Genomic DNA, 27851 nt, shown 5'->3' on the forward strand with positions numbered 1-27851 from the left:
ATTACTGTGTCATAGGTGCGTTGGCATGGGAATCACCTGACTAAATTTTAAAACCCATTTAATTTAACCGCTACACCACCCTGATATGATAGCAAGTCAGGGAACTCAACCACACCCTCTCCACACAGGATGTTCTGGATCTTGGCACACCAACAGGATCAGAATAACTTTTACCCTCAGAATCAATCACCAGCACAAATGTGTCATACAGGGCAAGAGGTCTTTACTCTATTCTCAGGGGGGAAGAACAATTGATAAAACCTAATTAAAATGCCTTTAATAGCCCAGGCAATTATTTACTATAAAAATCCCTACCCAACCTAAAAACTGTAAAAAAGGATTTCAGACTTTCCCCTGTTAATTTGCAGCACCATAAAATGCAAAGCATGCAACACAGACCCTTAGGTTGTCCCCACAGACGGCAACAGACTCTGTGGGATTTATTCTTCGCAGGCCTATTACCTTTAACCCCACTATTTGTCTCTTTCAGGTGCTCACAAACCGCACGGCGCTCCTCAGCACCACAGATAAGTGCCTCCGTCTGATGCCGCGATCTAAATACTGTACTGCATCCTGTTGCCTCACAACCTGGAGGAAAGCAGAAGACTACAGCACCGGCAATGAAGCAACTCCTGCTGGTGACAAAGGTAAGTCCGATAGTCTGCAATTTATCCAGGCATATCAGGCAATAGTTAGTCCAGTAACTCAATAAGTAAAGGTCAGTAAAATGTTTAAAGTTACAATTAATCAATGTTTGTCTCACAGATGTATATGAAGAGCATTCTGTGGAAGCCAGCAGAAAGGAAAAAGAGAAGATGGGTGTTGTAAGGTGTTGGGAAAGCATTTTTTATTAAATATAGCCACCGCTGTCAGCCCCTCCCGGTGATTACTTATGCATTCAATTATTTTCTGTTTTGTATTTGTAATTAATTTAGAACAATTTACAATTTGATCAGTCATAAAAACTCCTGATTAATTCCATTCTGATTTAATGTTGTAACACAATGAAATGTGGAAAAGTCCAAGCAGGGTGAATATTTTTGAGAGCCACTGTATTAGGAGAAATAAAAAATAAATGTAAGTGATTATAACCAAGTCACAACACTGTCTGTGACAAATGTTACTGAACAAAATATTATTAATATTCATACCATTATGACTCATATTTTATTAATTATTTTATTGTAATTATCAATTATGTATTTGACAATCATTTTATAATGATCATAATTAGTTGGCTATAAACATTTATTATACCAATGTAATGTGATTGTTTGCTATAAAATTTATCCACCGGCTTGCTTTTCTTTATTTTTTAATTAATGGATTTATAGAAACGAACAATATTTATTAAAATCTGTTAAATTATTGTATGTTTTAAACTACCTATAGCCCCCCCCACCCCCCTCCTAAGAGAGAGACCCTTTCCTCAGTGCTTTACTGATAAGGCATTGCACCAGTTCTGTGGTTTGGACTGTAACTGAGGTCTGATGTTAAAGGATGACAAGCTCTAAAGGATGTGGCTGGTAATGTGCAAAAAACTGCAGAGAGTTTTGCTGTACATGGGGAGAGGATGACTGATTTTGTTGCAATTGATGGAGAGCTAAGAAGATTACTGAACTGTTCATTAAGGTACAGATGTTCATATTGTGATAGAGATGTAGTTTTCCTAATTAAAATATTAGACTACTTGATTAATACACTAAATTGTTTTTATTAATGAAAGTGCTATTTGGTACAGACAAGTTATGAGTATGACTATTGTAGTACTTTTTATAATAGAAGTTTGATTAATTTAATTAATTAATTTTCAACAGTGAACAGTGTTCATGGTAAATGGAAAATACTCGAATCTAGTAAGACACAAAATATTTAGAAAGTTTCTATTTTATCTTTATGTATATTCATATATGCCTACATTAATCTTTTACAAATTAAAACAATTAAAAGTTGTCTGAAAGCATTTAAATACTAATATTTAACATTTATTTGACATTTTATCTATGTACTTTGTCAAATATTACTTATCTGCAGCACTGTGTGTGTGTTGGAAGTTTGATTTGTTTTTCTCTGGAATCTGGACCTTGACTATACCTTGACCAAGAAATTTTGACCCTGACACAAAATAATTGACTACACTTGGATTACATTTAATTTAAATAAGAGAAGAGGAAGCTGAAATATATTTCTTTAGTGTTTTGTTAAACATTAAACAACAAAATTGTGATTTTAATTTTTACTTATTTTATTTATTGAATGTGTTCTAGCATTGCGTATAATCGAGAACATTCACGTTACTAAATTTGTCTATGGAATCAATTACTTTTGTTTTTAAAGTGAACAATTTCAAAGTATTTCATCTCAATTATGTTTCTGTGTTTCACTGATGATTACAGCTTTGTGATTTCCAAGATTAATTAAAATATGTTTAGGAAATATTAAAATAGCAACTAGTAATTAAGGGACAGGGACTCATGATTAATCATGAAAGATTCATATTTTATTTAATGCATTTGTAGAAATTGTAGTCTTAATTACATGTTTATTTATAGGGACTTTTCTGTATTTAATAACATGTTTTATGAATATCTAGTTGATGTAAGCACTTACAGCTTCTATCCTGTGCTACTCTCAGCCACCCAAGGAGGAGAAATGTTGAAAAGTATGAGGCCAACTGAGTTTCAGTTGAATTTTTCACAGGGATTGCTTGAAGGGTATACTTCTAAATATAAATAGGCATGTTCATTTATAGTGACTGAAGAAACCCTCTTAAATTGACGAAAACAGCAGCGCAGGAGTTGTGTTGCAAATGGAAAAGAAGTCTTTTAATCAGGCCGGCCCGGAAGAAAACCAAAGCGAACTCATGTTCAAACAACTTTCTTACAGTTCTTATCCAGGTTTTACATTTTATACAGTAGTAAACAAAAGGTGAATAATGTCCAATCAGCAGAGGGCAGTGTACCAGATGTGCACATGGATTGGCTCAGCCCTCGCTTCTCTACTTCCTCTTCCTCCTTTGGAGTGTAGGGTTACCAAACACCGGGGGTGACTTCACCGTTTCCTCCGCAAAGTATTCTGGGATGCGCAAAGGACTGTGGGGGAGAGAGTGGTTCGACGTGTTTTGCACGTGGAACCAGACAAAGATAAAAGTGGCTGTGCAGGGGGAGGGAAGAGTTGTGCCACGTGGAACCAGAACACTGGGTGTGCAAGGAAGAGACAGACAGACAGAACTATACAACATTTTACATATTCCATTCAAATAAATATATATACATATTCATATACATTTGAATGTTTATGCAGAGCTGATATGTCAAATTTAAATACAATAAATGACAAGACCTCAGGGCTTTCAGGGACTAATTGGTAATTGATAGTTTGTGCCTCAAATATACCTTATATATAGATTTTTGTTCAGAAAACAATCTGAAACTATAAAAGAAGAAAAAAGACGCACATTTATAACAAATCCAAAACACAGTGGTCAGAAACCTGCAATGAGACTTCAGCGATCAAGTGAGGGCATCTCTGCAGGGGTGTACAGAGAAGGAGGGGAGAAGCATTGTGTTCTAACAGGTGTCTGTACAAACTTCCTGCTCCAGGAACTGCACTGCCATGTCCTGCTCCTTCCAACACCTAACAGCTCTCCACAGGACAAAGACTTTCCACCTGAAATTAATTCAGTCACAGGAATGCAAAACTGTAGTAAACTTAACACCTCCTTAATTAATTATTTCTAGATATATTATTAGAGCCATTACAAAAATGATTAATGTGATTAATATGGTGAATAATGTAAAAAGTATATCCGTTAAGATTCCCTTTCTGCAGTTTAACCTTCACTTCCAAAAGATCACTACAGAAACCCCAACAATTGCTTGCATCTGAAGTAATAAAACCATTAGGCACTGCTCCACTGCCCTGTCTCTCTCTCACACAGCACTTTCTCCTGCTGGGTTTCCTGGCTGCTCTTCTGCAGGTGGTGCTCGATATTGTTTCAACCCGTCTGACTCCACCTCCTCTCTCATGTTCCTCAGTATGAATCTGATAAGAGTGCAAAAGGCTGCAGGAAATTCTACTACATTACATTGTATTTCTTATTTTTTGGGGGCAGATCTGCAGTTCTTAAGACATCCACAAGCATTAATTATATATCCAAGCTCTGTGGCTCTGTGGTAATTTTGGCGGGAAGTTTTACTCCTTTTTTATCAGCACACTATACAGGTTCAAACAAATAAATCAAACAACTTCTTTAGGTAAAAATAAAAATAAAAACGTTAGATTTGGATTTCTCCCAGAGAAGTTTGATTTTCATTGTGAGGACCAAAACATCAAATCAAATAGAGAATAAACTTCACAAATCAACACGCATTGGTCTTCAAGACAGCAAAGGAAATTACAGAAGCTGCCCCCTTCAAATAATGCTGAGATAATGTGCTAGAGCAGTGATTCCCAACCTGTGGGCCGTAGAAGTACTACAGTGGGCCATGAAAATATTTTTAAAACAATGCTTTTAAAATAGGACAATTTTTTTTGTTAATAAAAATAAAAATAATTAGGTCTGTCTTCGAAGGTTTGTTCGGTGTCCAGACCTTCAGAGGTTTTTACAAATCTCAGAATGGTTGTCACATGACAATCACATCGATTTCTTTCTCCTGTTTTTCTCCTGAAATTTACTGAAGTGATGGTGTGTAGTACGTGTAGTATGGATCGTATACGATTTTGAATACAGACATTGATTCAGATGTCACTTGTAGCCTATCTAAATTAAAACATTTGATTTATATAATGCCCATTACAGTTGTGTATTTAAGGGGGGTGCCTCCGGGTCATGGAAATAATAAGTAATTATTTTGTAGGTCAGAGCTCCCTGCTCGGGAATCGAACCGTGCACCTGTAAATAAATAAAGACCTCAAGCTAAAGTTAAATCAATAGCAAGTTAAATCAATAGCCTATCTACATATAAACCACATGTTAAAACGATTATGATTACGATTACACGATTACTGTTCAAGATATCTTATTTTAAACCACAAGGGGATGTTTTATTTTGTTTATATAGATTAGCTGTAAAAAGCTTTTCATTCAATTCTATACACTTAATAGTTAATGTGACATCGACAAATTATGCAAATGTATATCATGTATATGTGTACGTATTTAAAAATGTGCTTTGGAATGGATTGTGCAGTGGGACTCAAAGACTTATGATGCTGATCAAGTGAGTAAGTAAGAACATAAGACATTTTAAAAATGAGAGGAGGCCATTCGACCCATCGTGCTCCTTTGGTGTTCATCAATAACTAAGTGATCCAAGGATCCTATCCAGTATATTTTTAAATGTTCCCACATTTTCAGGTTCAACCACATCGCTGGGGAGTTTTTTCAGATTGTGACAACACTCTGTGTGAAGAAGTGTCTCCTGTTTTCCATCTTGAATGCCTTTAAGCCCAATTTCCATTTGTGTCCTCGGGTGCATGCGTCCCTGCTGATCTGGAAAAGCTTCTCTGGTTTGACATGGCCAATGCCTTTCTTGATTTTGAACACTTTAATTAGTCCCCATCTAGTTTCCTCTGTTCCAGGTTGAAATGGTTCAGTTCCCTCAGTTTCTCAGAGGGACATTCCCTTCAGACCTGGAATAAGTCTGGTTGCTCTCCTCTGAACTGCCTCTAGAGCAGTGATATCTTTCTTGAAGTGTGGAGCCCAGAACTGTACACAGTATCCACATGAGCTCTAACTAGTCTGTAGTCATTCTACACCTTTGACTATATACCCTAGCATTTTGTTTACTTTTTTCATTGCATCCCCAGATTGTTTGAATGGGGGAAGTGAGTCCACAGAAACTTCTAGGTCTTTCTCATGTGTTACTTCTTCTAATTCTATTCCTCCCATTTTTGTTACCTCCTCGTAATACCTTGCACGTGTCCACATTGAATTTCATCTGGCAGGTGTCAGCCCACAACTGAATATTATCTAAGTCTTTGAATAATCTGTGCTGCCGAGATTGTATCTGCTGAGCCACATATTTTAGTATCATCTGCAAAGTTGACAAGTTTGCTGATCTTCTGCACTTCGTGCCTGTGCTCCTTCAGGCTTATGTCTAGGGTCTCCTGTGAAACCTGTGTTGCAGGGCACCCTCCCGTGTCTCCCACAAGCTGCGAACCTCATCCTTGTGCTGGCTGAAGTAGTATTTTTTTTGTTTAACAATTTACAATTCTAATTTTAGGTTACAAATCTGTCCAGCCATAGGTGTGACATCAGTGTTCCACTGATTATGGATAGGAAATAAGTATTGTTTTGAAGTACTCTTTGGTAAGAAAAAAAACATGACTATTTTCATGGTTATATTTTTTGTATTTTTTTTAAATGGTTAATGGCAAAAAGATATAAGAAGGCCTTTGAGGGGAGCATACTATGTAAAATTGTGATTAGGAAATAAACATTAATTTGAATTATATTTTGCTTGATCTATTAACTTTGTTGGAATTAAACTTTGTTTGTTATAATGCATATAATGTGTGCATACGTTATGTACTCTATTTTTAAATACCTATAACATTGAACTCTCCAGAGCAACTCTTATTTTCCATTATATGTTTATGTTGCCACTCAAGCTGCAGAGGGTGCCTAAACTCTGGAAGCATGCTACTGTTGTTCCAGTAGCCAAAAACAATTCTCCTAAGGTGCTTAATGACTGTAGGCCAGTGGCATTGGCATCCCTGATAATGAAGTAATTTGAGATTCTAATTAATAAGGAGGTATTGCAGCAGGTGGTGAACTCCCTGGACCCTTTGCCGTTTGCTTATAGGACCAAGAGGGGGGTGGAGGATGCCACTCTAACGCTACTTAACCTCTTCTATAAGCACCTGGAGGGCTCAAAAACTAAGGCGATGCTTCTGCTCATTGAGTTCTCATCAGCCGTCAATAGTATCTAGCCTCACATATTAGCAGATAATCTTCTCTTCCACTTTAAGCTGAGTTTGAGTATTGAGGACTGGGTTGTGGACTTCACTACCAACTGGTCCCAACAAGTGAGAGTAAATGGTGTCATGTCAAAGCAGCTTTGTTCTTCCACCACATCCTCACAAGGCTGTGTGTTCTCTCCTCTCCTGTACATATCATATACTAGCGACTATGAATATGAAAATAGGCATATTATTAAGTTAATCAATGACTCCAGAGTCTACGTCAGGATGGAGAGTTTGAGCATGGGCCTGTGGTAGATGACTTTGTGTCATGGTGTGATAACTGCATCCTTCAACTGAATGTTTCTAAAACTAAAGACATGATCCATACCCACTGTAGTTAGAGGAAATGTAATTGAGCTGGTCAGTACCTATAAGTACCTGGCAAATAGTGCTGTACAACAAATTTGAGGAGAACACAGATGAAATTTGATCAGAAGCAACTTTTCCTTCTGAGAAAGATTAAGTCTTTTAATGTCAGTAAGACAATGCTTGTTTTATAGGAGTTTCATTGAATCGGTGTTGATGTTTGCAATGGTGGCCTGGTTTGGCATTCTAAATACAGAATCTAAAGTTTCCTCAAGTGCAATATCCATGTATATCATGAAACATATGTAGTATAGCTATTCCAGTAGATACTGCACTGTAGAAGATTTACTGCAGACTTACACCTCAGCCAGACTGCAAGGCAGCACAAGAGCCCCAGCATCTTCATCACTTCTAACAGAATCTGTCTTCACAGCAGCTACTGAGGAGAGAGAGTGACAGACACACACACTGACTGCAGCACTTATAGGAAATGCATCATGAATATGAAAAGGCAAGGAAATCACAGCACCGCAGCCAATCACACTGGAGAGAGAGGGGTATTTAAGACTCAGTCCAAAAGGAGGATGAAAGAATCTTATTGAACTGTGGGAGAATTTTAGGAAACACTAAAGAATCCCTTTAATAAGTGTTGGACATTATTACAGAATTAGACATGATATTCCAATCTCACATAGTAAGTGGTATATGAGGGTTATCTAATGGTAGTGATTTGAAGCTTTAGTACTTTGTACTGCTGGTATTAATTAATTATATTCAACAGATTAATATTTTTGGCAGCTCAGAAATGATCCTATCAGTAATACATTTTTTCTGAATAGCTGTAGCTGTAAATGCAGGTGTAGTGTATTTACATTTCTTGTTAAAATCTGTCAGGGTGCAGTATTTCTATAAAACTAATCCAACCAATGAATGTAAATAAAGTTAAAGGACCTAGTGTGTTATACACTTGGAAGAAAGCATTCAAAAATGAAACCATCATCTACCAATTCACAAATCAAAACAAAAGGTGGACAATCTTCCAAATCAGCTGAAAGCAGATCATTCACCTGAGCAATGGTGACATCTAGTGGTCAACTGTTTTATTTTTGCTTTTTATGGAGCAATAAAACTACTACATTGCAGATAATTTTCCCCTGAGAAGTTTATGTGCTTTATAAATATTTTTAGCACTACTTCAGTATAGAGTACCCAATGTATCAGAATATAAACAAAGTAAACCAATCATATTCATTAAACCAAGCCAATTCCAGAAACTGGCTCATCAATGTATTTGGAATGGGGGATGGGAAATGTATTCAGCTCCTAGGTTAAATGTAAACCTTCTTTATGTCCGTTTCATATCTCATTATTTCTCATTAAGGGCCTGGCCTTTTTATATCAACCTATGTTTTAATAGCAATCAGTGTTTAGATTTATTCTATAGTTTATGGACAATTAAGAATACTTTATCTCATTATTACTTTACCTTTTCATATTATGAGATCGTTGCCCCAGTACAAGGGGAGTTTGTTTGTCACCGTTAATGATAGTTACTTACAGACCTCTAAATACTACCCTGGAATGCTTGCTGCCAACCTGTCACGAACATAATACTGTGGTGACGAGCAGAAATCTACTGTTTTAAAACAGTAACTTGTTCTGCATAAATTAAAGTTTGGATTTTACTGCCAAAAAAACTAAACAAAGTAGAGTCATAAAGGTGGGAAAAATGGTTTCAGAGTTTAATGCCTGGAATAGAGTTACATTATACACTGAACTTATTTACAACGTATACACAGTATGTAACAGCACAGGTCACACTTCGTAATAAATTCTTTGAAAAATCTGTTTAGACATTCTTTAAGCTGTACAAGTTGGCAGTTCTGAATCTTTGTGATGGAAAAGAAAAAAGAAAAAAATAGAGATGGGTATAGATAACAAGCCATCATCCAGGTACTTATTCAGACATTTCCCATTTGTCAACTTGTCCAATAAGTACAGCATTCACTCTATTGGGACGTACAATCAACTTGTTACTAGCATGGAAATCAACCTAAAGGAGCCAAACTCACGAGTCACCTTGTGTTCTGTAATAAAATTTAAAAAGGTATTGCTAGTTGCTTTTATATATATATATATAATTTTGTGGGGTAAAGTGTTTTGTTCCCCCCTCCCACACCCACTCCCCTCCCATTTAAAAAAGGGCTTTTCCTCTCCCAATACTTAATTTCAGGGAAGTGCAAGCAGCAGTTCCTCAGGCCTCAGCTGCAGAAGGTATCCTTGTTTCATACATTGTGTTACAAATGACCAAGCTAAGAGAAATGCTCTGTGGCATCCATGTTGAAAAAATCAAGTCTCTGAGAATGGCAGTACTGAAGAAAAAAATATATATATATTTGGGATAAACCTCACACTACAAAAGTCAACATGCACACTCATCTGTAGAATTGCATCCACCATCATGCGCTCAGCCTAAATGCATTCTGGGTAACCAAAGCTACACAATCAGTTTTGCTTAGTTCAAGCAAGCAAACTGACAGCTTGCACATTGCAGCCCTGCCCATTGCACTTCATCACGAGGTTTGCGATCAGTATAAACTGCAGAATTTAAAAAACAAAAAAACACCTAATGATAGAAGTACAAAACAAGAAAAAATCTTGAAGAGAAGCAGCACAACCAATCTTCCAAGCTGAAGCATTTATAGTAGGAATAAAAATAAGCATTAGAGTCCGTATTGTAAAGATTTGCAGGGTTTAAAGTTTTCACCGTCCCAGTTTTCTAATCCCAAAAGAAACAATACAGCTGGGCAAAGGTAACTCTCATGATCTGCTCACTGCAATGCATAGTTAAACATATTATCCTTCTGTCCGTGTTTTAAATTATATTATTAAAAAAAAAAAATCAAGTGCTCTTCACAATAACTTAATTCTCTAAAGAAAAGCTGCTTTACTTAAAAAAAAATACAGAAGAAAACAAAGCTGAAATAGTTTTTAAAATGGTTTTAAAATGCAAGTCTAAAGGCATCAGTCTGCAAAACATGCACTTTGATTTTAAGAATAGCCAGAAATATATTGTAAGACCTTTTGTTTTAATTTCTTGATTTCAAGGAATACAATCTTAAGATGTTTTGTTCTTTTAAAAAACAAATCTATATTTCTCTGCCATTTTTTTTATCCTTTACATATTTTACAACTTAAAACTTAATCTGGCAAATAAATTAGTTTTCAGATTGTTAGAAGTAAAAAAAAAAAAAAAGAAAATAAATGGCCCTTTCATACCCCATGTTTAAATGGCATTGGTTTATGCTTCATTAAGGCTGATTTACACCAAATGTGACCACAGAAGTTTTTTTTAGTTTTTACACATTTAGAAAAGAAAGTACATAGAAAAGAAGTCCGAACTAAACTGTACATTGATAACAAAAATTAAAAACCAACATTCATAAAGACATACATCCTCTGATCCTCATTTGGCAGTCCTGAAACAAAGTCTTTTGTAAACAAACATAATGGGCAGAAAACAATGCTCCTTGTATTTTTTCCCCAGGTCCCTCCTCTTCTTTTCTCCAGTAAAATAAATTGACAGATTCACACAATGAGTCTCATGCAAGCTGTGATGTCTGCTTAGGATGAAGTCAGTGTACTCCCATTGCAGTCTTTTGCCACTTTCCTGTTTTATCGTATCCTGGTGAAAAGGTTTAAAACAGACACAGATTCCTAGAAAGATACAAAATAAAGACAAAAAAAGGAATTAAAATGGGATATGCACTTTAAAAAGCTCCAGATTTGACAGAAGGTTATAGAAGGTTTGCTACAGCTGTATGACCTGACCGGAGACCACTAAACTAAACTAAAGAACAGTGAATCTCAGTACAGGTCTGGCAGCTATTTCTTGAAATTAATTCCAGAACAAGATTAACATTGAAGACCAAAGTTTCAATTCGGTGTGGGGGATCATGGAAGAGAGATCATGCATTAACTTGAGAGGTCAATTCCACTCCCTTCACTTTTGGTGATCAGCATCCAATTCGGTGTGTATTAAGTTCTAGAACTGGCTCAGATCTTGAAGGTTTTAACCCCTGTGCATTCTGAATACCTTTTACTACCATTATGATGTAAAGTAAGACATGCTCCCAAATGTAGCTCCACTGCAGGTCTGGATAAGCAGGTCCACCCCACTCCCCATTCTTTTAAAAGGTTTTATTCCAACACAGGCCCTTTTCAGCCCAAAGGTGAACAACACTCAGACACTCAACCAGTTATATTGAGACTCAATATAATCAATACATCAAGGACCATTTGTATATAGACCTATAAGACAGATAAGCCCTCGGAGCAATCCATGCACTAAGAATTATAATTCTGAAAGTACCTTGGTAGACCGGGTTTTACTAAATACATTCCAGAATCTTAGCGTTTCATCCCCTGCTCCAGTCACAATCGCTTCACCATCTGGAGACATTGCCTGCAATGAATAAACCAGTGAGAGAATGGACAATAACTGCAGGATTTCCCTTTAATATAGTGTTGAATACATGGTAATCTGTGGAAGGTTCAAAAAGCTTTCTTAGGGGCAAAGAAAACCTTCAGAGGTTCCTTAAATTTTTTTCACAATAGATTTGTTTCTTGACCTGTGTGTATTTTAACCCATTTTGACCCCCCAAATAACCCCCATCCATATCTAGACTGCTAACACTTTTGCTGAGGAGGCACTTACTTTAAATGCTTTCATCACATTCATATACTTTTCAAGGTAAAGCAAACTGAAATCAGAAACTTACCAGGTACAAGACTCTGTAGGAGTGGCCTGTTAACTTGGCTACTTGAGTCAGGGACGGGTATTTCCACACTAAGATCTGGTTCTGAGAATAGCCATGTGTGCTCACCTACAAGAGAGAACAAACATTAACCCACAGGCAAGGGACAGAAGCCACATTTACCAGGACAGATTCCAGTGTAATGAAAACTACATTTCAACAAAAGAATCAAAGGATGAGAGTACATAAAATCAAAAAATCGACCCATATAATGAATCTCATGAAAAGCCAAGTTTTGGGGGTGGGTTCCCATCTTATGTTAGTTTTTTCACCGACTACATTAAAATACATGCCAGACTCAGTTTAGGGGACTCACCAGCTCGTTGGCGTGTTTGGACCAGGCCAGGTTGCAGACCTGCGAGCCAGTGTCTATGCACTGTAGGGGCTGTCCCGTCAGGGTGTTCCAGAAGCGGATACATCGGTCAGCAGTGCCCCCTCCAGAGGCCAGCAGCCCGTGCTGGTGGGGGGACCAGGCGATGGCCTTCACTGCCGCCAGGTGCTCGGTGTACTGCTGCACCGGGATCACACTTGAGTGGTTCCACACCAGCAGCTGCACAACACACATTAATAACAGAAAAAGTAAATGAGTGTCTAAATGCATCAATTCACAATGTGTAAGACCAAACAGGGAAAAAAAAAATATTTTGGTAGGCTTGATGAGCTTTAATTTCTCAGGTCTACTGTGGAAGTCATTAGCACTTACAGAAATATACAACTTATAAGCTACTAAAAAACATCTCACCAAAATTGATTGACTTTAATAGGTAAGGGCACAAGGTTTTCCAGGTTACTATAGAGAGCCCAGAACTTCAACAAACCAAATATTGAAAATTTCAAAGCTCCAAATTAAAAGAACAAAATTACATGTACATTGAGGCACCTGAATGTGACATATATCACACTGTTCCAGTTTAAACCTAGTGGTATAAATGGGTAATTGTATGTAAAAACAATCTAGGTTCAGTACCTTGCTAAAGGGTACAGCAGCAGTACCCCCTACCTGGGACTGAACCCAAGACCCTCCACTCAGGAGTCCAGAGCACTAACCCCTACTCCACAGGTCTGCTTTTTTATCACACCTATTGGAAGTCATTACCCAAAAATCAGCAGCCAGGGTCTGTGCTTACCTTGTTATCATTGCCTCCAGACGCCAGCAGCTGGTGGTCAGTGCTCCACTTCAGCCCACACACCTCCTGCCGATGGCCTTGAAGCCGCCTCTCTGACTGCAAAGGGGGCGTTCGGATGTCCCGTTGGAGAATCATCCTATCCCGGCTGCCCGAGGACAGCTGATCGGCATTCCAGGCCAGCGCACCTGCGGTCAAGGAGAGAGCAAGGATGGTGAGAAGGGCGGGCCATAACATGCCATAGCACCATCTGTACCAAGTCAAAGCCTGTCATAGCAGGGGCAGGTTTGACAAGAAACCCATACCTGGGCACCAGCTACTGACTTTTTGTCTCTTTTTAGTCAAAAACACAGGGAAACTCACCCACTCGAGCCGTGTGTCCTTCCAATGTGGACAGCTTCTTCCCTGCAGCCGCATCCCAGATCTGTACAAACCCCTTATGTGTTCCGACTGCTACCAGATTTCCCTGCAGCAAAACCAAGACCCTCCCCATTAACATCTGTATCTTCTGTAAAGGCTGTACGTTAAAAGCTTAAACCTATAATAAAGCTTTGCTCTTCAATGTAATAGTCATATTGTAGTGTAACTGGTTTAATTTCACATTTTGTTAATTATGAACAACTTCAAGTCATCTTTTATCCAATACACTAGCTGATTTCTCATTAATACTTTATATTGGAGATCATAATACATGTAATGGTACTTTCATAAAAAAGCCCGTTGCAGAGGGAAAACATACTCTTTCTGACCAGCCGACAGATGTGACGGAATCGCCCTCCACAGAGAGATCGCACAGACGGGTCACCTGAAAACAAACACCCTCTTAATATATTCACTTTGGTCATTCTCATTCCCTTTTGTAAAACCAGATTCACTCTTTAAAGCTCTGTCTGCATTAGAGTAAGACTACAAATCCATCAATACCCCCCATCATTAATGATCACCTCTTTTACACAGCATACCCTATCCATAAGAAAAGCTACTTTAGTATGGAGATTCTCATACTACCACTTGAGATATTTAGTACTCTACCCCTCTAAACCCCCAGTAGGAGCCATGTAAACCTTTTGAGCCAAACCTAGTACCACTTCAACTAGGGTTGACAAGAATACATGGCACCTAGAAGTAATTACTGAATTTCACAAAGACTAAAAACCAAGTTTTAAAAACACATTTTTTAGGAAGACTAAAAACCAAGACTTCTAATTTCATGATTTATTACATTTAAATATCCAAACAGTAATTCAAACATAACGTATGAACACTGGTAGAACCAGAGAAACAGAATAATTATATCTTATTCAGTATACAAGTTTGTATTCCCCAGTGGCACTTACCTGACTGGTGCAGGCGCTCCACAGATACACGCAGGTTCCCAGGCCCACACTGAGCACATTGAGAGATGACCAGTCCACCAGGTTCAGATAGAAATCATCTTGAAGTTCAGGGGCGTCCAGAACTTTAAATGGGATCTTTGAAATTTTCCGCGTGGGTTTCCGAGGGGATCTTAAGAGCTTTTGGCTGTGGTTTCAGGATTGAAATTGAAATTGCTTTATTCATCTGTACCTAATAATCTTGAACATTCTAACCATAAGGATTAATGGTTAGCCACTGCAGCATAAATGCAATTTCTTCTAATCAGATGCATTTACTCTTGGATTAAAGAAACAAAATAACAGATACTTATATCGGCTGACTGTTAAACTGAGACAGCCAGCAATTAAATTAGAGTACTGATTCATTGACTGTTCTAGTTGACAACTCCTCAAAGTGAATTTTCAAATAATCATGGGGATTGATTCCATGGCTTCCTTTGATAAGCAAGAAGAATGTAAAAAGCAGAAAAACTGTTTACTCCCACTCTGACAAACATTAGCAATATAGGGGTGGGGGGGAAGGAGTCATAGTATTAATTAACAAACCAAGATTAAAACAAAAAAAATCCTTTGAGTGACTGGTTGTAATGGAGCAAAGGGACTTAATGAAGTTAGAGGGTACAGAAAAGAATCAAATTAGTAATCAATACAAATAAATGTAAAAATAAATGCATAAATTACCTTTTACTGCTAACTGGAGATAAGGAGTAGGGGGAGACACCGTTTCCATCATCCGGTGTGGAGCGTTTGGCACTGAGAGAGTACTAAACAAAAAATAAAAAAAATGATGAATTAATAACAGCACTGATTCCTGCTGGACACGGCAAGTAGAGCAAGTCTTACCAAAAATAACAGATCAGGTCACAGCACAGAAAAAGGAGAAACATCCCCATGAGTTACATTCAACAACACAAACCAAGTTGATATTGCCATACATATGACAGAACGTTATATTTGGAGATGTGAAGAGGGGGCAGAGAAAAAAAACAAAAAAACTAAAAAAACGGTGGTTATTCTGTGCCATTCTGCATCTTACATTGAAAAGGCTCCTCCTTTCTGGGGTGGAAGGCTGCAATCTGCGATCCTCGGTCTGGGGATCTTGCACCTTCTCAATGCCTGCCCCCAGCAACTCATTCTTCAGCAAGGCAGAATACGCTAGACCATCCGCTAAGGGGGAAAAATAAATATATTTACAGGTCAGCTTTTTATCCTTGACCTCAATGATGCTTGCTTTTTTTATAGTCTTGGACTCACCTCAGCCGAGCCTATGTTCAGGTAGCCCAAGATTGGCAGTTTTCGGATTCAAATTAATTCAATTGAATGTTACAGGCCAACATTATCCACTCAAGTCCAGTATACATTATGGAAGATTGGCCTGTACGATTATGTGAATGACAGCTGCGGGTTGTAGTTACCTTTGCTGGTGTCAGATGTGGCATCCTTTGTTTTCCTGTTCTGACTGGGTGACTTCTCGTTTTCCTGAAAGCAAAGCAAATGTTTCTTTTCCATTAGATACAAGCAATTCAAAACCAGCATCCCTGTAGAACAGCTTCATATAAACAGGTACGCATTCCCTCTGTATTAACTAGTAACCTGTCAGTATTTTACAAGAACAAATGCAAGGAAAGACTTAAATCTGGGGACCTTTATATACAACAGCAACACGGTAATGTTAATGAATAGCAGAAACCACCCTAATTGAATTCATTTGGCAATACGGCAGCAGAATGACATTTGTTTTGCTTGTTCAATCATATCAGCAACAAAAGCTGCTACACAAGTGTCATTCTCCTGAGGTCACGCAAACCTACATTGATCCTGTGGAAGTTGATGCTCCAGTTGGCCCCCGCCCTGGAGGGGATGAAACGGTCCCCGTGTTTGCTAGGGGAAGACATGGGGGAGTTGGTGGGAGTCAGGGTCCGCATGACCTCTGTGGCTTTCTGGAAACAGACCAAGCACAAACAATGACCTTTAGAGAGGAAAATCCCTTTTGACTTCAATATTAGTTAATTACTTTCCTACTATTCCTTTGAAAAAATAACATGCTCTTGTAAATAAACATGCTTTTTTTGTTCAGAACTAATTTAGCTTTCAAACCATTCTCTGCAAATGTACTCAACACAAGGTAAGCAATATGCTATGAAAAAATAAATCAGCTACTGACTTCTGTAAGTGTGTAGCAATAACCTTTGTAAACAGAAGTCTTACAAGGTAATCTTATCTGATCTTCTATTTTTATGAAAATGTCTCTGTTCCAATATTAAACACCACTAGCCTTTTTCCCTTTTGATTTGTAATGTATTTTGTGTGTAATTAACAATGAAAGGGTTGTCACTGTAGTCCAATAACTACCAGTATCCCAAAAGCCAGATTCAAATCTAACACGGAACTGACTGTAAGATTCCCATTCCAAATCATATTTCAGCAAGACCAAAAAGACCTAAAAAGGACTGCTGCCACAGAAAGAATGAATTGAAAAGAGGATGCGAAAAGGAATCGGGTCAAAAATGTGGCCATGGCAACTCGTGTCAGCTCATTATTCAGACTTTGCAGTGGACTGCTTTTCTAGCACATCCTCTTTCGGGTCAGGAGGCAATGCTCAGAATAAGAGGCAAAGGCTTCTTGGTTTGAATTAATTTCATGTATACAGGGAGACAGACAGAGAGAGAGAAAGGGGGATAGGAAGAGGGTAAGAGAGAACAAGGGCACAACATTGGAGCACAATGCCAAAACTCACGATAGGGCTGGTGTTCTCATTCTGAATGTTTATCTGCCGAAGCAACCGTCTCTCATAGTCCTGGTCCATCATGGGAGAGAATCTGAAGGAAGTGCCCAATCTCAAAATGCTCCCTAGATTAAGTCATACAAAACAAAGGCCAAATCTTATGATCAAGCTTTTACTCCAGTTGGCTCTCTCTATCCTTTCCTGAATCATAAGGAGACCGCTTTATATTAGTAATTTACTCCAGCAGAATGGACTGTCATTCTGTATCTAATCATTAAGCAATCATAAATGTTTCAATGTTAAGTCACTAAATATCATTGCTATACCTTCCTCTGCTTTAGTTAAAACCAATATTTGGGCATGTAATCACAATAATAATTAACTGATTTTAAGTGGAAAACCACTATTAAAATATCACCCTACAGCACTTTAAAATCTGCTATTCAGTAGTTCAAAGGTTAACATTCTTATTAAACATTGTCCACATTTGTTGTTGATTAGATCAAAATTATCTACCATCTGTGCAACCAGGTGACAGTTTAATTACTATTGCTTTGCCTATGTGGCATCTAGGTTGCAGTATTTGTGTGGAGATGCATTGTACAATGCATGTGTGGGCTTGAGAAGAAAGCAATAAGCATCAAAATCAAAGCTTTCTGGGTTGTTTTGCTTGTCTGGTTGCAAGCAGATTCTGTCATCTAGCTGGTTTCTGAAAGATCACAGAAAATTGTGTTTTTGTTGAAAGATAGATTCCATTTAGTTAAAATGCCATTTTATGAAATTAGCCCTTTTCTCATTTCACACACAAACATGGATCAATCAATATAATCATACATAAGTGCTGTGTTTCAATTAATTGTAATATTTAAATAAATTATGCCAGTTCCTCTGTGTCTAGCTAACTGGTAGATAACTCCCACACACCAGATGCTAGTTTTTCTGTTAGTACGTAAAAAATCATGTTTTGTGTTTGGATTTGTTTAAACGCCAGTGGAGTGCTGCAATATACGAGTATACTCCAGGAAACAAACCATAAAAATGTGTAGTCTTAACAGATGTCAGTTAGATGGTTGATCTTATTAAAATATCCTGCTAGAGACTTTCAGAAGAGTCAGCAGGAACACAGTGGCCCAGAGAGGAAGCAACCAGCTGTCAGTGCACATTATCTCCCAGGTGTTAAACAGCTGGGACCTGCAAATATTCTCACCCTGCTAATGTTTCAGCATTACCAGTCTGCTAGGGCACATTCTCCACCAGAAAGCTAAAGCATGCAATACAGTTTCTAGGCAAGACTCAGGCTTTACATGTAAAAGTTCAGCCTGCGCCCTAACCGTCCAGTTGTTATCCAGATCCGGTGTGTCAACGATGTCTATTCTTCTGGTTATTTACACAGCCAACGTGTCTTTCAGTCCTCAATCAGTACAGATCTGATCTGCGTAACTTTCACGTTTCTGCATTCTTACACTTCGAGGTAAAATTAAAGTTAAAGTAACCTTCTCCCTTAAGCCTGGGGTGACCAGCCCTTATTTGATCTATACCATGGTAAGGAGAACGAGTACAAAAACGAGCCTTGTGTGGTAGATGTATTGTGAGATACTGGAATCAATCGCAGTGTTTATCACAGAACATTATTTGAACTCCCAAAACCCTGCATTTTCAAAATCTGAACGTCCCCACATATGTGCCTCAAGCTACAGTCACATCTGATCACATTTTTAATCCAAATGATACAGCACCGCTCCTCACAGAAATGACACCGGCCATATAGCTGCATTTTCCTCGACTGCAAAACAGCACACGATGCATTTCAAAATACACGGCCGATGGGGTTTGAAAATCTGCGAGTTCAATGTTGAATCTGTATAACACGAAATTAAAATCAACGAACCCATTGAGACAGCCACAGTACTTCCAACAGTACAGCCAACGAGAGAGGACGTCTTCGCTACGCTACACTACACTACACCACACTACACAGGACGTTATTTCCAATTGATTTATTTGTAAAATAATAACGCACAGTCCGACTTTGTAACCTAATAAAATAAACTATTAGGCAAACGAAACATTTCCCCGCAGCACGTAAACGCTGATATTGTTTTCATCCCCGGCAGCTTACCTTTACAGCGGGGTAGTGTGGGTCGGGACGTCGGTTAGACGCAGATGGACGGTGCTCCCGTTACGCTACCGGGTCGTGGTCGTACTTGGATGCACTCAGGACATGGAAACCATTGTTCCATCGACGGCGAATCAAGGTTTACTATTTTAGTTCTAAGTTTAAACCCAGTTTTTTTTACCCCTTTCTCCCTCTCTCCCAATATGGCTGACAACGAGAGTATAATATTGTAGCTTTTGCCTCTCGCAGTGCATTCTGGGACGCGGCTTGTTGACGTCAAAATATTTGAATCAATACAAAAAGGTCTCGCCGCGTTACTAAGGAAACGTATTCGCATTTTTGGGCACTGTAGGGGGCGCTGTGTGCAACACACCTTCTCATATCACAATACAGCGATATATCGAGCTCAAATACTGTACAACCAACTTTAGTAGTATTGGCTGAAGGCCTCAAGGAATATGACCAGGCAACAACACATCTAGAAATAGAAAGAAATAGGAGGCTAACTAATACAGTGCATAGTATTGCCAAATATCCACTTATTCACATATTTACCATTATTTAAATAATCAGTGAATCCATTTAGAGTAGGTTATATACTAAAACATGATGGACTTAAAAATGCAGTTAAGGCATATCTTTGTTTATGTAGTACTAGATAAGCCCAAACACGTATGCTCAAACGCAGACAAATAATATTATGCAATGTTTTCCAACTCCAAATTATTAAAACAATGAGTAAGCCAAACAAGGAACACTAAAGCTAAAATCAACATTCCCAATAACAAGATAACATTTATTTATTCAACGTCGCAGTTTAGTCTGTATTGTCCACATATTGTTTTATATAGCCTAGTCTAATTTTGTTACACATGCTTGACAATTGTTAAGTTTGCCGATTCTGTAAGAATAAGAATATGTGGACACAATGCAACGTATGCAACATTATAATAAGAAGGTAAACATACTGACGAGCTTGCACTGTGTAATGTGTGTAACTGTGTAACCTTGCATTATTCCTTCTTGAATGGAAGTACTTTGCACAAAGACGTCGCCCAAATAAATACCTTGGTAAATAACTTGGTTGGTAAATTTAAAGTCAAACCAGGTGCTAATTCTGGCTTATTTTATTAATAACTGTATAGCCTTAGGCTACACAAAATGTGGAACACAACAAAGAATGCGCTTTTCATCACGTTACTGTAAAATGTACGGCAGGTAAGGTGCGTTTTCGTATACAAGCAAAAGGGGGCGCCATTGGTCGTATATATTTTCCCCCCCATGTCCCTTCGTTGACACAGGAAAAACAAGTGTGTCACTCATTTTCTACTTCCTATAAAAGCCGCTCTACCGTCCTCCCACGGTCTAATGTGGCCAAGGAGTCGAAAATGGCTGGAGAGGAAGCTTTGAAGCCCCTGATGTTTCTGCTACTGTACATGCTCATGAAACGGAGAACCGATATTAACAATGCCAATGTTCAAAGAAGGAACGAAATACAGAGGCGAATCAGGCACAGACAGTACTTCTTTCAGCGGCAGAGGAGGATGCTTATGGTAAATATTGTCCTGGGGATAAGTGCAGCACCAAAAACACGGACATTTAGTTGAGACATAATACGTTCTTGTAGCGCAGATCTGCGCCGCTCCGCCAATGGGATCGGTGGGATTCTGCAGATCTGCGGAAATGTGCGCTACAAGAACGCGAGCATTCTCAATGAAAATACACGTTGTTTTGGCAAGGACGCGATGCTGCTCTTGTATTGCATTTCCCCATTTCAACTTGTATAATATGTTCATACTGAATTAATGTGGGGTATTGTAACACACGATAATTGGTTTATTGTGGAGTACGGACATTGACCGTAAAAACAACAACACAAAATCGCATGCAAACACCTTTCTGTGGTGAGCGCCATCTCAAAGCGCTTTGCAAAGTATAGTTAATGCAATCATTTGCAAGAATACATGCGTGCATTCAATAAGGCATTTTTCCCGACCTATCAATTGTCCTGGTATGCTTTCTATGTTTAAAATATCCCCCCTTGCAGATTTAAAATCACATTTTGTTATTTAAGACAATTATCACGTGTCTAAATTAATAATAACCGTAAAATAAAATTGTTACCTCCTTTAGAATCAATTCTGTGTTTTTTAATGGTTGGTTCTGTCGCAAAACACCGTCGCATTTTCATCTTGCTTTGTCGTCCAAGTGTCCTGTGACTCCGTGTGGAAAGTTTGCAATTGTGTGCGTCGGTGTCTGCTTTAGGTTTAATTTAAGTTGCCTTGTGATCAATGAGTTGTGGAGAAAGTAGTCTTCGTGTGCTAAAAGAAACGTAATCATTACTGCAGGATCAATAGGGAGCAAGATAAAAACATGCCGATGTAAACCAATTATCTTGCTTCTAAAGTAAAGATTAAAAACCATTACACCGAACAGTGCCCTTTTGTAAAAACGATCCATCAAGACCCCTCTTAATACATCAAGACATAGAATACATCAAGTACAGATTAAATCATTAAGTTTAATATTATCAGCAGGCAAACTACTGCCTAAGATAGGAGAAATTGAAACCTCGATTTGCAATATAACAAACGGATGGATGGATGCATGCATCCGTGTTTATAACTGGTGCTTTATGCACGATAGGACGTGACACGTTATCAATGCAGCCAGACTGACAAAACCGATCCTTAAAATTGTGTTCAAGTTTATACCGACTTCCTTGCTATATGCTAATTTTTTTAGTTGTATACTACCTTTCACAACATCCAAAGTTGTATTATTTTTCCCCAAATTTAGGAGAGGTTATTGTGCTATACCATCCTATTGTACTACTGGTAATTTGTAAACTTACAACATTTTAATCTTTATAAATACATATTTCCCAAGGAAGGACCAGTTAAACTCTTGTCTAAGAACTGTAAGAGGTCAAAGGTGACTTGTATCCAATGTGATATCCATGGATTGTTCCATTGTGTAATCTGTTTTCAGAGGTAGCAGATTAATGGAAACGTACTCCTCTGTACCTTTACCATCCCCTATTATGATTAGATATTGTCTGCTATTAAAATGGTTTATGTGAAATAAATACAGATGAACCATAGCCCTTTAGCATAGAAATTGTGCATATGTTCATTATCTTCCTGAAGTCAAATCCATTAGAGTTCATATCTCCCTTGTACAATGTGCAGCGTATGGTGAAGTCCTTGATTTATCCAATGCATAAATGTTGTACTCACTCCAAACACTATAACCCCCCTCAGTTCCATTGAGAATTAGCAGCAGTGTTCCATAGTAGATTTTAAAATGCTTGTCTGGTCTCCACTCCACTGATGTATTCTATTTGTCATATACAGACGTGATCAAATGTGTTGGTACCCCTCCACAGAAAACAAAGAACCCACAATTTCCTCTGAAATAACTTGAAACTGACAAAAGTAATAGGCATCCACCATTGTTTATTCCATATTTAATAGAAATCAGACTTTGCCTTTGATTTTTTTCAACATTATATTGTAAATAAAACGAATTAAAATGGTATGGACAAAAATGATGGGACCCTCAACCTAATATTTTGTTGCACAACCTTTTAGAGGCAATCACTGCAATCAAACATTTTTTGTAGTTCTCAGTGAGACTTCTGCACCTGTTAACAGGTAGTTTGGCCCACTCTTCCTGAGCAAACTGCTCCAGCTGTCTCAGGTTTGATGGTTGCCTTCTCCAGACTGCAAGTTTCAGCTCTTTCCATAGATGTGCGATAGGATTCAGATCAGGACTCATAGAAGGCCACTTCAGAACAGTCCAATGTTTTCTTATCCATTCTTGGGTGCTTATAGCTGTGTGTTTTGGGTCATTATCCTGTTGGAGGACCCATGACCTGCGACTGAGACAGAGCTTTCTGACACTGGGCAGTATGTTTTGCTCCAGAATGCCTTGATAGTCTTGAGATTTCATTGTGCCCTGCACAGATTAAAAGCAAAGCAGCCCCAAAACAGAGCTTCCTCCATGTTTCACTGTAGGAATGGTCTTCATTTGTTCATTTGAACATAGGGCTGATGTGACTTGCCAACAAGCTCCAGGTTTGACTCATCTGTCTAGGACATTAACCCAGAAGCATTGTGGCTTGTCAATATGCATTTTAGCAAATTCCAGTCTGGCTTTTTTATGTTTTACGAGTCCTCCTGAGTCTTCTTCCAATAAGTCCACTTTTGCTCAAAAAGCGACGGATGGTGCGATCAGAAACTGATGTACCTTCACCTTGGAGTTCAGCTTGTATCTTTGGCAGTTATGCTTGGTTCTTTTTCTGCCATTCGCACTATCCTTCTATTCAATCTGGGGTCGATTTTTTTTTTTTTTTTTTTTTTTTTTTTTTCCTCTTGCAGCCATGCCCAGGGAGGTTGGCTACAGTTCCATGGACTTTGAACTTCTTAATAATATTTGCAACTGTTGTCACAGGAACATCAAGCTGCTTGGAGATGGTTTTGTAGCTTTACCTTTACCATGCTTGTCTATTATTTTCTTTCTGATCTCCTCAGACAACTCTCTCCTTTGCTTTCTCTGGTCCATGTTCAGTGTGGTGCACACAATGATACCAAATGGCAAAGGGACTACTTTCCTCCATTTAAATAGGCTGAATGACTACAAGTTTGGTGATGTGTGATAGTAATTAAAGAAACTAATTTGTTTGGAATATCACTATAATCCAATTATTTAGGGATAACAACAAATGTGTCCAGGCCATTTTAGAATATCTTGGTAGAATGAGCAATAATTCATTTATTTTCACAGCTTCATAGCTTTATTCTATGACATACCAAAGGCATGCAAGTATACATGATGCAATAGCTTTTAAGTTCATCACTTTTCAGGAGGAATGAAGCATTATTTCAATGAGCTGTAAGGGTACCAACAAATTTGAGCATGTCTGTACAGCAGTATTTTATAAAATGTAATGCCATCTGCACACACATATACATGTATATAAATAAGCAAATGTACAATAATGAAATTACTTTATAAACAAAATTAAGGTGTAATCAGAGGATCACATTTTTCATTTATCGATCACAGGGGGAGATTCTTTCTTTAATATGTGTCTGGTATTTTGACATTTAAGCATATCACTTCCATATAGTATTGTATTAGTCATTAACCAGAAAAGGACTTCTGCCAACAGCATTTTTATCCTGAAAGAATACAGGAATATATATGGTATATATTAACTTTTTAGCTCTGATACTTTGGATGTATGTGTACCTGGGTGAGTACAGTTTAAATTCCAAAGCATTTCTCTCTGTGATTCTGAGCAACTTCTTTTACTCTCCAGATGCTGATTGCCCGCAGTAGCCGATGTACCTGCAGCTCCCGCACCCGTGCCTGGACCAACATCCAGAGCACTGATTGGTGGGAGCGGGTAGTGATGAACGAGTTCCAGCCCCGTGATTGGCTGGAGAAGTTCCGCATGTCCAAGGACACCTTCTTCTTCATCTGCAACAAGTTGAAGCCCAAGCTGGCCCGGCAGGACACCCACTTCCGCCTGGCGCTGCCTCTGGAGAAGCGGGTGGCGGTGGCGCTGTGGCGGTTGGCCACCAACGTGGAGTACCGCACCATCAGCGTGCTGTTCGGCGTGGGCCGCTCCACCGTGTGCAAGTGCGTGCGGGATGTGTGCCATGCCATCGTCTCCCTGCTCAAGCCGCTGTACCTGCAGCTGCCCAGCGAGCATGAGTTCGAGGACATGGCGCGCCTGTTCAATACGCGCTGGGGCTTCCCACACTGCGTGGGAGCCATCGACAGCCTGCATATCTCCATCATCGCCCCCCCCAACTACACGGCTGACTACTGGAACAGCAAGTGCTGGCACTCAGTGGTGTTGCAGGGGGTGGTGAACGGCCTGGGCCAGTTCTGGGACGCCTGCGCGGGCTTCCCGGGCAGCACAGAGGACGTCACCATCTTGCAGAACTCCACCCTGTGGGCCATAGCCAACGAGGGTGGCCTCTTCCCCGAGCCGCCTAAGGAGTTCATGGGGCAACCCCTTAAGTACTTCCTGCTGGGTGATGCTGCCTACCCCCTGCAGAACTGGCTGCTCAAATGCTACCCCGAGTCCTCAGTGCTCTCCTCCCGCCAGCGCAAGTTCAACTACAGGCTGAGCCGTGCCCGCAGTGTCATCGAGAATGCCTTTCTGCGGCTCAAGGCTCGCTGGCAATGCTTGCACAAGCGTAATGATTGCAGCCTGGACCTGGTGCCTACCATGGTGCTAGCCTGCTGCATCCTGCATAACGTGTGTGAAGTGCACAGTGACACCTTCAACGAAGAGTGGCTGGAGGCCATCAGCCAGGCTGAGTGCCCCCAGCCCTCTGACACCGTACCCCCGGCCCTGGACGACCCCGCTGCCGAGGAGGTGCGCTCCCTGCTCTGTGACTACTTCCAGCAGCAGCAGGACTAGAGAACATCTGAACTCCCCAACCTCTGTCCTTCAGTGGCTCCAGTGAAACCAACCCACTCCTGGGGATCATGTCAAGTTAAAAAGAAAAAAAGAAAATAGACTCTAAAGTACAGGCTTCTGTAACTGCATCACTGGTGCTCTTCTGATGGAATTTAATGCACTCCCGTGTGTATCTGAGTGCTCTTGCATGTTAGGTTTTTTATAAAACCAGTTTCATTGATTTCCTTTCATTTAAGTTTTTGATTTTAAAGCTGTTTAAAGGTTTTAAAACCTAGGAGAAGTTTTTTGGTTTTGTTTAACCAGTGTAACTGATGGGTAACAAGCACTGCAAGGATAATGAATAGGAATGTGTGGTTTGAAAATGCAGGTTCTTCTAGAAGGTATTTCAACAAGCATCCTTGTGAGGGGTGAAACTAAGATTTGGCCTTCACACCTGGGTGAAGAGCTTGGTCTTACCATGTTTGGCCAGCAGAGGGGGTGAGAGGATTTCAATCAGAAAACACCAGGTCTTCAGAGTATAATTTCTTTCTTAGCATCTGCCTTACCAAGGGGACAAGTAACAGGGCTCACAAGAAACATTTTTAAATCTTTACAGAATATAGCACATACAATAAGATCAACATATGTCCTGTACTTATCTAAAATAAATACAAAATGTAGTGGAATTCCAATCCTGTTTGCTAAGGTGTTGAGCAGGCATAGAGTAGGGTGTGACCACTGCTTTTCTCAATAGTATAAAAGTAATTGTATATGCTGCAGCCAGGTTCTACATCAACGATAAGACTATGTCCGTCCCTTTTGACCCGTTTCTGTGGTCCTGTTACACCAATATGGTATGTTGATAACTTATCCCAAAGGACACATTTGTTCAGGGATTGATTAGTGGTTTAACCTTGAGCATTGGTGCAACTTCAGTATTGATAAAAATGTTCTACATAAGCTATTATGCAGTCCTTAGCTAAAGGTGTTATATTTATATGTCCATTTGTATTCTTTTAACTACCTCATCTTTAGGTTACAGTTAAGCTATAGCCAAGCAGCAGTCTAGCAGTTTAATAGTTTTAGTAGCAGAGTCACAGTGTTCACATCTGAAGGCACCTTTTCATTGGTTAATTTAATCTATTGTCATTTAGAGGTCTCATATTGGGCTTTTATATATATTTGTTTATTTTATGTATGTTTTTCTTTAACAAGAAATGAAAGATCATGTGGAAATGTAAACCTGTTACATTTTAGTTCCCATCAGTGAGGAGCAATTTCAGAACTTTGTATATTATTCAAAAAGTGAACTGTTTTAGTCCTCTCCTGAAATGTCATATGGCTGTATTTCTTTGCTCTGTTTGATTTAATGTCAGCTAAAAATAAGAGGGGAGGTGAACTTTGTTTTGTTTGTGGAGTTCTGTAAATAAAGTCCTCAGACTAAGCAGGTAGTGTCTCACCACTGCCATGGTTTGATACTGCAATCAGATGTATACCATCCTCCTTGGAGATGAGGTTACTTTAATCAGGGGCTTTACAGCACCACTACAGACAGATCAGTTTTTAAGCCTCATCCTTAGATGAATACAGGTCACCAGATTATCGAGGTGATGTCAGTTGCCTTGACAGCCAAAGTCCTCTATAACCATTGTTCCTCCTTCAGTACAATGAATGTTGTTGTTGACTTTGACAATAATGTGTCAGTGGTATCAACATGGCAGTTTACCAATGCAATTTTCTGCTTTCAGAGTAATAGGAATGAATGTGTCAATAACACATTTTATTAACAAAATAAGATTAACAAATATGAACTTTGTAAGCAACACTTGCATTCATGTTTTATTTATCACTTTGTTTTGGCAAAAAAAAAAAAACTGTACCATATGTATGTTTACACTGATAAAATAATTCAAAGACTGGATCCTGTTATCTGAATTGTACTGTATGTTTGTGTATGTAACATGCTGAGTGGATATAATATAGCTTTACATCTCTTA

General features: G+C 38.9%; 2 protein-coding genes and 1 long non-coding RNA gene across 5 annotated transcripts; 2 read left to right on the plus strand and 1 right to left on the minus strand.

Annotated features, from left to right (window-relative positions):
• The first annotated feature begins 110 nt into the window (after positions 1–110).
• On the plus strand, positions 111–13783 carry LOC136718597 (uncharacterized). Of its 2 annotated transcripts, XR_010805293.1 has the most exons (5): positions 111–219; positions 491–647; positions 766–1632; positions 13240–13430; positions 13558–13783. It is a non-coding gene; the product is annotated as an uncharacterized LOC136718597 (long non-coding RNA). The 2 variants fall into 2 exon arrangements; XR_010805292.1 differs by lacking the exon at positions 111–219 and having other exon boundaries at positions 230–647.
• On the minus strand, positions 8995–21673 carry fzr1a (fizzy/cell division cycle 20 related 1a). 2 transcript variants are annotated; one of them, XM_066696373.1, is made up of 14 exons: positions 21558–21673; positions 17330–17442; positions 16404–16532; positions 16008–16071; positions 15629–15759; positions 15274–15356; positions 14554–14737; positions 13956–14021; positions 13580–13682; positions 13220–13404; positions 12409–12642; positions 12057–12161; positions 11648–11740; positions 8995–10992 (listed from the first exon to the last, which is right to left on the minus strand). In XM_066696373.1, exons 1-14 carry the CDS (start codon positions 21622–21624, stop codon positions 10951–10953), a joined length of 1599 nt encoding a protein of 532 aa, XP_066552470.1. In that variant the 5' UTR covers positions 21625–21673; the 3' UTR covers positions 8995–10950. The 2 variants fall into 2 exon arrangements, with proteins under 2 accessions (XP_066552470.1, XP_066552471.1); XM_066696374.1 differs by lacking the exon at positions 21558–21673 and adding an exon at positions 19437–19672.
• On the plus strand, positions 20740–27851 carry LOC136718596 (uncharacterized). The gene is made up of 2 exons (XM_066696375.1): positions 20740–20986; positions 24760–27851. Exons 1-2 carry the CDS (start codon positions 20822–20824, stop codon positions 25873–25875), a joined length of 1281 nt encoding a protein of 426 aa, XP_066552472.1. The 5' UTR covers positions 20740–20821; the 3' UTR covers positions 25876–27851.

Source organism: Amia ocellicauda, chromosome 22 (genome assembly GCF_036373705.1).
Source record: "Amia ocellicauda isolate fAmiCal2 chromosome 22, fAmiCal2.hap1, whole genome shotgun sequence".
Taxonomy (NCBI): Eukaryota; Metazoa; Chordata; class Actinopteri; order Amiiformes; family Amiidae; genus Amia; species Amia ocellicauda.